Here is a 13,501-nt window from a genome sequence, read left to right on the forward strand (position 1 = left end):
TACTATCTCTTAAAGTGCCTGAGGAGCCCAAGGAAGTGGTTCCTGAAAAGAAAGTGCCTCGTGTGGTCCCCAAGAAGCCAGAAGTCCCACCTGCAAAAGGTACATGTGCCAGTCCTCTAATTGATGGAGGCAGAAACAGCCTCAAACTTTTTTTTAAGTGTTTTGTTCTGTGTAAATGTAATGAGTGTTTGCTGTTCATTGTTCATAATGTTAAAATACTAATATCTTTAAAGTTCCTGAAGTTCCAAAAGAAGTTGTCCCAGAAAAGAAAATAGCTGTTCCCCCAAAGCCAGAAGTACCATCAGCCAAAGGTACCTATTACTAATAGGATTCTACAGAAAATTGTACATGCTTGGTCCCAAAAGTCACTTGTTATCAAATTCTTTGCCAATATTCTTACATCTTTAACTACAATGCTGCTATTTGGGAATTTTAGGGTTTGTATGCTTTAAAAGAAAAATCACGACTTAAAAAAAGATGTATTTATTACTCCCATTTGAAGGTTACTAGCATTACATTATGAATCTTATGAGTTATCATTTTCTTCTCCAGTAGTAGAGATAAGGATTCAGGGACAGATCACTGACCTTGTTGTGACTTTTGTTCTTAGATCTGTCCCTGAGTTATTTTTAACAAAATGTAAAAAATAAAAGTTTCATAAATTTCATGTACTTGTCAACTATCCTTAAATAAAACTAATATCTTTAAAGTGCCAGAGGTGCCAAAGAAACCTGCCATAGAAGAGAAACCAGCAGTTCCTGTTCCAAAGAAAGTGGAGTCTCCTCCCCCAGAAGGTACTCATAAGACCATTGCTAAGCTGCTGCTAAGGATATTTTGAATCTAAGCTTTGTTCCTCTTCTTTTCTAACTCTTTATCCTTTGTCATTTTCAGTTATTTGTCTTACTTCATTATTTTATATTAACTCTGATCTCAAATCTATGCTCGCATTCAGTCAGCTGTGTCTATTCAGGTCCTAGTAAGCTCTATTATACAAAGCTTCTGTAAAGTACACAGAAAATAATAGGGGAGAATTCATGAGTATCAATGATTTTAACCACCAAAAGGGCTTTCCAAGCCTTCAAACCAATAGAAATAGAAGTTAGTGCAGATAAGATATATTTCATATTAAAAATAAGAAAGAAATCAAGATTGCCATTTATTTCCTTGGTGTTGTGTGCATTTTAGAGTTTTATCCCACACACTGAAATAATTCACTGATATCTTTAAAGTGTATGAAGAACCTGAGGAAATTGCTGTTGAGGAAGAAGCGCCAATTCCTGTAGAAGAAGAAGCTCCAGTAATTGAAGAAGAGGAAGAGCCAGAAGCCCCACCCCCACCAGGTACAAGGCATTATCTCCTACTGGATAAAATACATTCATTTGATTTTCATATTTATAATATATCTTACTTAAGGTAAAATATCCATCTTCTGTCTCCTAGCTTGAAATTTACCTTCTTTGATGAAAATAAGAGTTCTTTTCACACATAAAACATTGGTCCTGTGGAATTTTACAATGTACACTTCAAAAAATAGCTGTGATGCATTTCATTTGTTCATTTAACTTGTTCTTGTAATCATTTGACTCTAAAAGAAATTCCTATTCTTCAAGTGCCTGAAGAGCCCAAGAAGATTGTCCCAGAGAAGAAAGTTCCTGTCATCAAAAAACCAGAAGCTCCACCTCCTAAAGGTACTTATGTTATACAAAGTACATCTTTGTGTCATTTTTTTCACATTATCTGAAATTCATACTCTTTCTTAGTGTGTATTCTTCTGTATTATGTATTTGTTGACTGTTACCTGTACGTCGTGGTGTTAGACTTGTAAGATTAATGTGAATATATTACATCTTATAATTCTATGTAGTTTAATGCTACTAATATCTTTAAAGTACCTGAGATGCCAAAGAAAGTTGTCCCAGTGAAGAAAGTCCCAATTGTTAAGAAGCCAGAACCACCAGCAGCTGAAGGTATTCATTTACATCATCCTTGATTTCCTAATTCTCCCAAAACTACACTATTGTCTTATAATGGGGCCCAATAAGTTTCCTTTATGTTATTATAACCTAGAGACAAAGATATCCTTATTTGTTTCCACTAACTTTAATACTACTATATTAATTACAGAAGTTTTATTCTTAACATTTTTAATGTTCTTACATACTCTTGTTAAAAACAAAACTAATATCTTCAAAGCACCTGAGTTGCCCAAGAAACTTGTTCCAGTAAAGAAAGAACAGCCTGTGCCTGTTACCAAAAAGCCAGAAGTCCTGCCTGAAAAAGGTATCTACCAAGAAGAACTATATAACCATTTACGTATTTTATATTAGTGCTTAAAGGAAGCAATACAATATATGTAATTATACACAAGTCACATTTCATAGAAAGAAGGGGAAGATGATGAAGGCAAAGAGAAAATTAAACAGATGGGGCAGGAGATTATAAATGAATGTTGTGTGGAGACTACAGGTGGTAGTGCTCAGTTCCGCTTATTCATTTAAATATTGCCATTAACAAGAAACTGTTTTAGACAATAGGACTTTGGAAGTAGAGTTGTCACTCCAGTGGTAGAGTGCCCGTTTTGAGCAAAAAAGCCAAGCAAAGGTGAGAGGCCCTGAGTTGTAGCTCAAGTACGAGCATGAATAGAATAGAAAATTTTAAAACTTGATATTTTCTTCAAACAGCTTAAATCTGGTCAGAGAAAAGATAACTCTAATACAAGTGCAATGAATAATAATATTTCCAAACAGTACAAAGAAGCAATGTATAGAAACAGAGCAAGCAAGGATTAATTTCAATCAGAGGCATCATGGAAAGCTGTATAGAAGAAATAGTTTCAATTGTTGATGGACTTTTGCATGCAGAAATTGGGAAAATAGTATCTTAGACAAAGAAGAACTATATTGAAAGGCAGAGTATCTAGAAGTACTGTCAAGTAAATGTAACACAATCTGAGTATACATTGGTTGTGGAATATCTTGAAAGATATTACTAGATATAAAGAAAAGGCTTATATTGTGACATTCTTTGAACGACAGTATAAACTTTGGACTTCATGCACAGGCAATATGAAGCTTCAGAAGTTTTGAAGGAAGGTCACAGAGCAATAGGTTTTGAGCTGTAGAGAGATAAGTGGCTCAAACTACTGCCAGTTATAATAGTAAAAGGTGCCATACTTTAGAAACCAGTTTCCTCCATGAACTCTTGTAAGATGAAGGTCTTCATGTGCCGTCTCTTTGCAAAATCTTGCACACCTTCGTCTAAGTTCTAAGTAGTAAAGTAAGTCAATATTTTTTAAGTGCCTGAAGTACCTAAGAAAATTGAGAAAATCATCCCAGAAAAGGAAATGTCTGTTCCTATGCCTGAAGAGCCAGAAGCTCCACCCACTCCAGGTACATGGCCATTTTATAAATCTTGGAAAGTTGACCATGATCTCCATCTCTTCATCATCTTGCTTTGGCCGTGTGTGTGTGTGTGTGTGTGTGTGTGTGTGTGTGTGTGTGTGTGTGTGTGTTAGAGAGAGAGGGAAGAGAGAGAGAGAGAGAGAGAGAGAGAGAGAGAGAGATGGATTTACCCATTAGCTGTCTCATGTATTGATGTTATGATATCTTAGGGACAGCTAAATAATAAAGAGAGACTTATGAATCAATACATTGCAGCTTAGCAATTGCAGTGCTCTTTACTGAGTAGAGCCTAATATAAAATACTGCTTTTTTAAGCTGAAGAGACTCGTGAAGAAATAATACATGAAGAAAAAACAACCATAACCATTGGTAAAAAAGAGACTCCCCCCGTTGAAGGTATATGCTTATATAAATACATATTTTTTAATCTCTTGAAAACTTTCATTAGAAATACAAAGGTTTTTGTCTATGTGGTAACACATTCTTACTAGAAACTATATTAAAAAGTATTCCAGTACTTGTTGAAACACTTGGCTTATCAAATTGTTTTACTTCTATTAAATTAGCATCTTTAATACAGATATTCTTAGTAGTAACTAATTCAAAAAGGAATGGTTGTTTGGATCAAATTTTGAATAATTGCACTGTATCTTCAAATGATTTTCCAGTAATACATTTTTAAGTCATCTCATCTGCAATCCACATACATGGAACTAAACTCACTGTTAATAGAAAACAAATGTAAGAAAATGAAAATCTTCCCTCTTTTTCTAAACAAATAACTGCACAAATTGTGTATTTTTGTCTGTGTAACTGTAATATTTGCATCTATGTAAAATTTGTATGAGTCTGTGGGAAGAAGTATATGTTACAATCTTATATCCTTTATGAATATTCTTTAAAGAACGTGAAATACAAAAAGTTATTGAGGCTGAAGAACCTAAGCTTGAACCTGGACTTGAACCTGAACCTGAAACTATACCTGAACCACAGCCAGAAGAAATAGCAGTCCAAGGTATTCGATTAGCTGGACAAAAATCTTCATCCTCATATTCTTCATCTTGAATTGTCTATGGTTTATGTTGTCTCTACATGTTAGTAGGTCTCTTTACATTTGTATGTAATATGTTGAACACATAAATCTTATTCATATGTGTCCATGTGATTTGAACTACTTACACTGTGTTAACATGGCTTATTTGGAGATTTCTTATGTTGTCTTTGTTGTGTTCTTATAACTTATATATAGATGTTGATGTTTCTGTGTTTCATGTTGGACACATTGTTTTGTATGTTGGACACCAATATTACATATCAAAAAAGTAGACTTTTCATTTCAAATATACTTAAATTTCTATCAAATATAGTATACAGACATGTGCAAACTAAAATATACTAGTACTAATGCTTCTGAAATACTTTTTCAAGAACCTGAACCTGAAAAGAAGGTTATTGAGAAACCAAAACTCAAACCAAGACCCCCAGCACCAGCTCCTGCTCCACCAAAGGAAGATATAAAAGAGAAAATGTTCCAACTTAAAGGTATAAAATGTCACTTTCGAAGCCTTATTAACCTGTTTCAAACTTGTGTTCAGCCAACTGAAGAGCTTGCAAGAAATCTATTACTTTTGGAAGTGTACACTTTTAGACATGATCGTTCTATGAGAATTGGAACCATTAATTTCTGCTGCTCCAAAAGACCATGAGTTGGCTTGTCAAGCCATGCGTGCTACCCTAATGTCATTTGACATTACTCATCATTGTGCCTGGCATCTGTCTATGGCGGCTATATAGCTAACCTTCTAATGTGAAATGGTGGAGAAATAGCTACTTTATTTCAAAGCCTCATTGCTGTGCATATCTTGAAATCGTAAGCATGTAAAATAGGTAAGAAATCTTTGCAAGATACTTTAACATTGCAGTAACAAAGTTATATAAATGCCAAAACTTCTCCTAAAATTACATGTTCTTTTAAATATACTGTAATATATTTTTGGTGTCTAAAGTAGATGATGTGGGCTCATATATCATTGGAGGAAAAATGCACAAATGCCTGAAACTGCTGCTCCCCACTTTCCTTCTTGTTTTTGTTCTGGTTCTTTTGTTGTTGTTAACTTTATAAAACCTAGTTATGCGAAATGCTTGGAAAGAGTGTTTCTGGATACATTTGTTATCTAGCATCTCTTTTCTTTATTGAACTTCCCTTCAAACATTCTGTGTTTTGATGTTTTCATTTTTCCTTTATTGATGCAGTATTGTGTAATTTTTTAAAAATCATATCAATAGGTCTGAATTAAATTGGAAAAACTATATTATTTTATTTTCCTAAACAGCCACCTCGGTGGTAATATTAACATATTTGTCACTTTAAATGAAAATAGCTATCTTATATAGATAATGTTCTCAAATTTTTTGTACATCTACAAAGCCAGAATCTAAGATATTGCTTCGAGCCATGCTTGCCCCTCCACAACACTACTTAGTTTTAGGTCAGATGTAGACAAACAGGGGTTTGGGAGGAACCTCTTAAAAGTGTCACCCATCTATTGAAATCTATTGATACTCTTTGAAGACACACCACTTAAGTACAATTGATAATTAAGGGAAAACTTTTTCTTATGAATAATTTTTTAGGAGCACCTTCCTTCTTTCTCAGGAAGTCTTCATTTAAAATTCAAGCTTGAAGTGAAATTGCAGCCCATTTTTGTGCTTCAGTGCTTCTTTGATGCTCATCAGTGGCTGTTCTTGGCTGTGATTATTGCTTTCTGGTTGTAGGCAAAGCTTGATTTTGAGCACAAAATTAGTCATTTGTCTCAGATTAAATGTTCAAATAATAAAAGTATGGTCATATTCTTTAAAGCTGTTAAGAAGAAAGTTCCTGAAAAACCTGAAGCTCCAGAAAAAGTTGAGATCACACCTCCTCCAACAGGTATTTCACAGGCTGGAGAATTCATGTGTACATATTAGCTCTTTGATCTCTCTTCCTATCTTCTTAGACTCCTCTCTCTCTCTCCCTCTCCATATATATATCTATATCTATATATATATAGATATAGATATATATGATCAGAGGAGGAAAGTTCTGCCATTCATTTCTTGTATTTTTGTGGCTTTTACAGTCCTGGCTCATGTGTGTTAGTGTTTTCTTTGTCTCACATCAATTTCATACATTATATGGATATTTATCTTTGTCTCATTTCCATATACTTACTTGCTTTTTTCTAAGCTTAAAAATATCATAATTTTTCTGCTTAGCTGAAATTGATATCAGGAGACATCTAGTTTAAAATGCCATGGATACGAGGTTTTGTGTGGACAGAAGCATTTTAACCAGTGTGATGTTACAGGCCATGTCATTCCATGTCATCCTCCTTCCATACTACTAAACCATTCACATGCTCATCAACTCCAAGTTATCCCTTTAGATGGATCATATCACTGCAGGTCATTTTCCAAAAGATATTTTTCTTTAATCTTTTCCCTGTCTAAAGTTAGACCCTAAAGAAAAAAATCATAAAAATACAGAAATTACCTATTTGAGATAAAATTAGTCTACCATGTTTAGTGGGTAGCAGTATTCTGTTTAAGCAATCAACATATCCATTCTCAGAAACTGAATCTATCCTTTATTACTGTGGAGTTTTTCTTTGATCACCTATATACATTTCTTGGTTCATATAAAATGTTTCTGATATTCATATAAAATATTTTTATCATAGGTAACAACTAATAAATATTCAACATTAACATAATGACATATTATGGTTTTAAATTTTGAATCCCAAGCATCAATAAGATATTTTAAAATAAAATATTAATAATATGGATAACTGTGCACAGATATATATTTAGTATGTTCATTATAGAATTAAGGGAAATGTGTGTTTCGTTATGTCACAACATGTTAATTATATCATGGGTTCCATCAATGAAAATAATTATTCATGAAGAATCTTGATAATTTACTAATAGTATTGAAAGTAGGCACTATTGACCTTGGATAAAAATGAAATGTTTAGTTGCTTAAAAGTTGACTTTATAAAACATTATATAAAACAAAATTCATACTTTTATGTTTCAGTTTTTGAGGCTTAAGCAAAGTTAATTTTACACTTACAAAATATTGTTTGATGAATTTCAACTGTCTTCTTTAAAGACTAAGGCAGGAGCACTGATATTTCAAAACCAGCCTGGGCTATACAGCAAACCAAACCCTGTCTCAAAACACTGAAAGAAAGAAGAAAGAAAAGAAAGAAGGAAGGAAGGAAGGAAGGAAGGAAGGAAGGAAGGAAGGAAGGAAGGAAGGAAGGAAGGAAGGAAAAGGAAAGGAAAGGAAAGGAAAGGAAAGGAAAGGAAAGGAAAGGAAAGGAAAGGAAAGGAAAGGAAAAAAATTAAGTTACCAAATGGGACAATTTGTAGAAATATCAAAGATATTCAGATTTCATGAATGAACAAATACAAATAGATGTTTTAAATTAGATTTTAATTGACATCAGTAGAAGGTAAAATGGTTCAATAACATTATATTTTATTTTATTTTTGGTTGTTATTTCCTATTTAAATCCATAGAATCTATAATAGCAATAAGTGGCTCTCAAAAAAAATGTTCCAGATGATTGATATTCACTGTAGCTGCAAGAAAACGTGATTTAGAAATCTTTGGGTCATTTTTCATTTGAACAAGATGAGAAAATGAGCTCTGTATACTAGCTTTGAGATGCTGTAGTTCTATAATTAGTATCATTTCAAAAAAAAGAGGTTTTAAGGAAAAATATTTCACTTCAGAGAGTGACATTTGACCTTTCCATGACATGAAGGTCAAAAGCTATATACCTTTGCTTCCTCTTGAGTGGAGAACACTACACTATAGCAATAATGCCTACCACTATCATTTAATGTATGTAATGGTTAGGAAGATACCAGCATAGAATTAGGCAATAGCAATTAAAAATTAGAGAAAAGATGCTAGGAAGATTCTATTTGATGAAAAAATTTTTTCAGTATAGAGCAATATCCTCTAGGTCCATTAAAATGACATATTTACCTGCAGTTAAATTAATGTGATTGAATTTTATCACAAGATTGTACAGGTGTTTTGAGAGGAAATAAATTGAAATTATTTGCTTTTAAATTTGGTGACTATATATGCAATTATATATATATTCTACTTGACCAATTTGAAAAGAGACATTTTGTCTTACTGAGGTTTCATTTTTATATGAATTCACTTCAAAATTTGAAATCATATTCTTTTAAGTGCCTGGACCTGAAAAGAAAGTGCGCAAATTACTTCCTGAACCTAAACCTCAGCCCAAAGAAGAAGTTGTTCTGAAAAGTGGTATAGTATTTTTCTACTGGAACACAAGTTTCATGTATCTAAAATTTTAACTTGAAAGCTCACAAAATATTTGTCTCTTGTTTTTACGATTACCAATTTATCAAAATTTGCTGGTGGTTTCATTAAAAATTACAAAGACTAATATTTTAAAAGGCAGAAATTTTATGAGCATTCTCCAAACTTTAAAATTTATAATGTTAATAGACATAACTAAATTCATACTCTAAACTAGCACAGTGAACACAAGTGTCATTTTTATAATCAAATTATGTAATAAAATACACTAAAACTATTAAATATTTTACACAAAACTATTTAAGCCTAAATTAGCACTCATTTTTAAAGTGCAACTCAGGATTACCATAACTAATAACATGATTTTTTAAAAACTGAACATCTCTTACTAAATATTAAAGAATTAGAAGGGGGATAGTCACATGAATCAAGTGCTAACATTATCTTCAAATAATATTACTGACCTCAAGATTACACATTTCTTTACATATCCTCCCATTTAAGTAAATGTTCTGCTTCTTATTTGAATAGTCTGTAATGAATTAAAATACTGAATTATTAGAATTCATTGCTATTCAAATGATTTGGAGCCACTTTGCCATGTGATTGTCTCTAGACAATAATATCTAAAGATACATAAAGTGAATTTGAGTACTATGTGAATTAACATCAGCAACCTAGATTTATTGTAGATTGGCATTTTTTGTTTAAATCCTAATTTCCCCAGGCACTAGCTTGCATGTTTTCCCTTGCTTTGTGTGTTACTTGCATTCATCAAGCATCATCTCCACCAGTTTGTCTTGGTTTACATATAAACCTTTTTGTCTTTTTAAGTTCTAAGAAAGAGACCTGAAGAAGAAGAACCTAAAGTAGAGCCTAAAAAAGTAGAAAAAGTTAAAAAACCAGAAGGTAGGAATCTCAGTGACCACTTGTACATTTATCTTTTTACAAAATGGACACTTAGCAAAAGGTTTATCTTGTAAATATCAACATAGCTTCATACTTCATCTGTATGTGCTGTGTGTTTTCCATTGTCTGCTTTCTGTTTAATTATTTTACAGTACTTCTTAAATCAATTTATATCTTTTCTCCCAACTTTATTATTATTATGTGTTCTAGTTCTCTCAGAGGAAATGATAGAAATAATCAAGATGCTTGTAGAATAAGCTCAAGGGAGGATGATGGGAAATGTTTCATAAAATTCAGGGGCTTTAAAGTGGGTTGGTTTTTAATGTATTGCCAATTTTCAGTGAGTGTAATTATTGAGAATTATTGCAGAAGTAATTTAGAAATAAACAGGGAATGGGCATAAAGAAAAAGTGGATAGAATAATGTAAGGGAAAATAAATTGAAACACATTCAAAAATACAAATCAAGTCAGATGATAAAATATGGGATTTTTGTACAAGTCTTCAGTATAGTATTTAAAAGTAAATTTTAAAATTTGATATTTAAAAATAATTTATTGCTATGTGTTCAGATCTTAATACTAGAAAATTACCTTATTATCTTAAAGTACCATCACTACCGCCCAAAACTGCTGAAGAGGTTGAAGCTCCTCCAGCTACTGTTCCACAAAGAGAAAAGAAAGTTCCTGAACCAACAAAAGGTACTTTCTGGTACTTTCTTAGTCTCTCCAAAAATACAAATAGGTGTCACTGAAATGTCATTATGCTGTCATCTAGATTTGAATACATGACCTTCATCTGGTTATCATATTTTTCTTATTTACTACCTCATTTATTAATTTGCCATCTCACCCATCTGTTAAATAATTTGGAAAAATATATTACCAGGCAATGAGCTGAATAACAATGTTATTATAAATCCAATAAAATTACATTAATGTACTTTTTGACAATTTAGTTTAAAATTAATGGCAACTTTAGAATAAAAAAATGAATTTGAAAACTGCTTGTGTATAAATTCTAAAATCTTCCATGTAATGGCAAATGTGCCTAATTTTAGCTTTAACTTTCTAAGAAGAAAAAGAAACTATAAAAATACTGTTCAAACCCTCTCATTTCTTGAATTATTTTAGTGCCTGAAATTAAGCCAGCAATACCTCTTCCTGGACCTGAAGCAAAACCAAAGCCTGAACCGGGTGAGTGAACTCACACAAAAAAATACAGAGTTAATGTAAAAAAGTAAGTGAAAGGCTGGGGATATGGCCTAGTGGCAAGAGTGCCTGCCTCATATACATGAGGCCCTGGGTTCGATTCCCCAGCACCACATATACAAAAAATGGCCAGAAGTGGTGCTGTGGCTCAAGTGGCAGAGTGCTAGCCTTGAGCAGAAAAAAGCCAGGGACAGTGCTCAGGCCCTGAGTCCAAGCCCCAGGACTGGCCAAAAAAAAAAAAAAAAAGTAAGTGAAAGTCCAATGATTTCTAATGGCTCAATATGTTATCTGAAAAAAGAGTTAGTTGAAGAGTTCAGCATTAGAACAGAAAAGGTTAATGAACAACCCTCCCCCCATGTAGTTTTAGAAAGTGACAAATGAATGTATTAACACAATGGCCATCTTTCTACAGAAGTGAAAACGATGAAAGCACCCCCTGTGGAACCTGCACCAACCCCCATTGCCGCCCCAGTGACAGTGCCAGTGGTTGGAAAGAAAGCAGGTATCTGCCCTGTAGTTACCTTGTTGCTAATTTGCCTTGGTAGCTTAATAAAGTATTCCCACTGTATTAAAATTCAGTCCTCTTTTTATATTGAGCATAGGCATAATTTCAACAGTGGGAATGAGTGATCAGTTCTGACATTTTCCTCATCCAATATGTCTTAATCGTCTAATCGCTCACCCAATGCATGCATTTTGTGTTTGAATTGGATTGTGCATCCTTACAATACATCATTTCCTTCATATGCTTTTGGGACTAAGTAATGAAGATGTGTAGGATTGATGAAAATGAAGGGACAGTCATTTTCTAACTACATATTTATAACAGTCCCCTAGAATTATATCCTTATATCCTACAGGGATCATTCCTCATTTAAAAAAAATTATGATAATAAAGTTATGTAAATGGACACTGTTGTTGTTGCAACCAATTGTGCAGTTCAAAATGTCTAAAATGGTAAATTTTATGTAAGGAATATTTTACCCCAAAAGAAAAAGAAAAAAGATCGCACAATTCAGCTTTTAAGCTGGGATAAGGATTTGGTTAACAATAATTTTCTTATATATAGTAGTAATGGTATAATCATCTCAAGCCCAGTCCTTGTTATTTATGAACTATTTAGTAGTTTGTTACTTAGATGATAATTTCAAAACCAAACTGATTTTACTATGATTATTAATCATAAATAAATATGCATCCTAATTATTTGGCTTGTGAGAAAATACATACTCTATATTTTTATTTAAAAGAATCTCCCAATATTTGAGTTTTGATTATGTTTAATGACATGGAAAAATACTGTTCTTTGGGCAGTAGATTAATTTTTAATATTCATGGTACTTTTGGTGATATAGATATTTTTCTGTTAAATGTTTTTAAAAGTGAATACATCATTATTAAGCCAATTTCCACACATTTCCCCTGGGTTTGTTTTTCTACTCAACTTAAATATAAAAAGAAGGGCTTTTTGTTCCTTCTGGCACATTTCTTTTTTTCCTACACTTATTCTTTATTGTCACCAACTTTTTTGTGTGTTTTTTCATAACCCAGACATACAAAAAAAAATCATGTAAAATACTTTGCATAGCTAAATAAGGGCAAAACGCTGCTGCACAGGCCAACAGCAAGTCTTCCACAAATACAAAGAGAATAGGGGCTGGGAATATGGCCTAGTGGTAAAGTCCTCGTCTCGTATACATGAAGCCCTGGGTTCGATTCTTCAGCACCACATATATAGAAAAGGCCAGAAGTGGCACTGTGGCTCAAGTCGCCGAGTGCTAGCCTTGAGCAAAAAGAAGCCAGGGACAGTGCTCAGGCCCTGAGTTCAAGCCCCACGACTGGCTAAAAAAACAAACCAAAAAAAAAATACAAAGAGAATAAAATGCTTGTCAGGAGATTTTTTTAGTCTTAAATGATGGTGGCAATCTAGCTTGATCACATCAGTCAAGACTATGCCCTCTTGGAAATATCAAAGAATTCTCCATGCAAGTCATATAAGTGAAACCAACTTCCCTTTACACCTTAACAAAGAGCAAGATTCATCCCACGTGGCTTACTCGTAAGCTTGAAATAAATCTGAAGTTGTATAATGCTGAGTCTTCTCTTTATTTCAGAAGCCAAAGCGTCTAAGGAGGAAGCTGCTAAGCCTAAGGGTCCTATCAAAGGTGCGATTCATTCCTTTCAGACCTGTATGGTAAACTTCCTCTTGTGAATGCCCAAACTCTGCATGCAAGGGGAAAATAATTCCAACATTTATACCAATCTTGATTATTTCTAATTGATTTTGCTGAAAATAAAATGCCCTATAATACTTTTACTCCACTTCTAATATTATTCAAGTGGATATCATGTATATAACCAACTAAATTTTGGCATAATGAACCTGGCATAATGTACTCAATATTTATACCAGAGAGATAAAATTATTAGAAATTTATACATATATATATATATATATGGTCTCGCAGAGACTTTTACTGCCTGGGCTGGCTTTGAACCATGATCCTCAGATCTTAGCCCCCTGAGTAGCTAGGATTACAGGCATAAGCCACCAGCATCTGGCTAAATATTAAGATATGAAAAAATGAAGTGCATTTGTTATTCATGAATTCTATATGCTATCTAGG

The 13,501-nt window shown here is 33.1% G+C and overlaps 1 protein-coding gene across 1 annotated transcript in view; it reads left to right on the top strand.

Moving 5' to 3' along the window:
• The window catches only part of Ttn (titin), a 285,277-nt gene that overhangs the window by 157,982 nt on the left and 113,794 nt on the right, over positions 1-13,501 (top strand). The window contains 13 exon segments of the mRNA XM_048345167.1: positions 16-99; positions 234-311; positions 711-794; positions 1,230-1,340; positions 1,611-1,688; positions 4,830-4,943; positions 6,262-6,330; positions 8,659-8,739; positions 9,589-9,663; positions 10,271-10,363; positions 10,796-10,858; positions 11,286-11,375; positions 12,989-13,039. Coding sequence (XP_048201124.1) covers positions 16-99; positions 234-311; positions 711-794; positions 1,230-1,340; positions 1,611-1,688; positions 4,830-4,943; positions 6,262-6,330; positions 8,659-8,739; positions 9,589-9,663; positions 10,271-10,363; positions 10,796-10,858; positions 11,286-11,375; positions 12,989-13,039 — 1,071 coding nt within the window.

The sequence above is a fragment of the Perognathus longimembris genome, chromosome 4 (assembly GCF_023159225.1).
Source record: "Perognathus longimembris pacificus isolate PPM17 chromosome 4, ASM2315922v1, whole genome shotgun sequence".
NCBI lineage: Eukaryota > Metazoa > Chordata > Mammalia > Rodentia > Heteromyidae > Perognathus > Perognathus longimembris.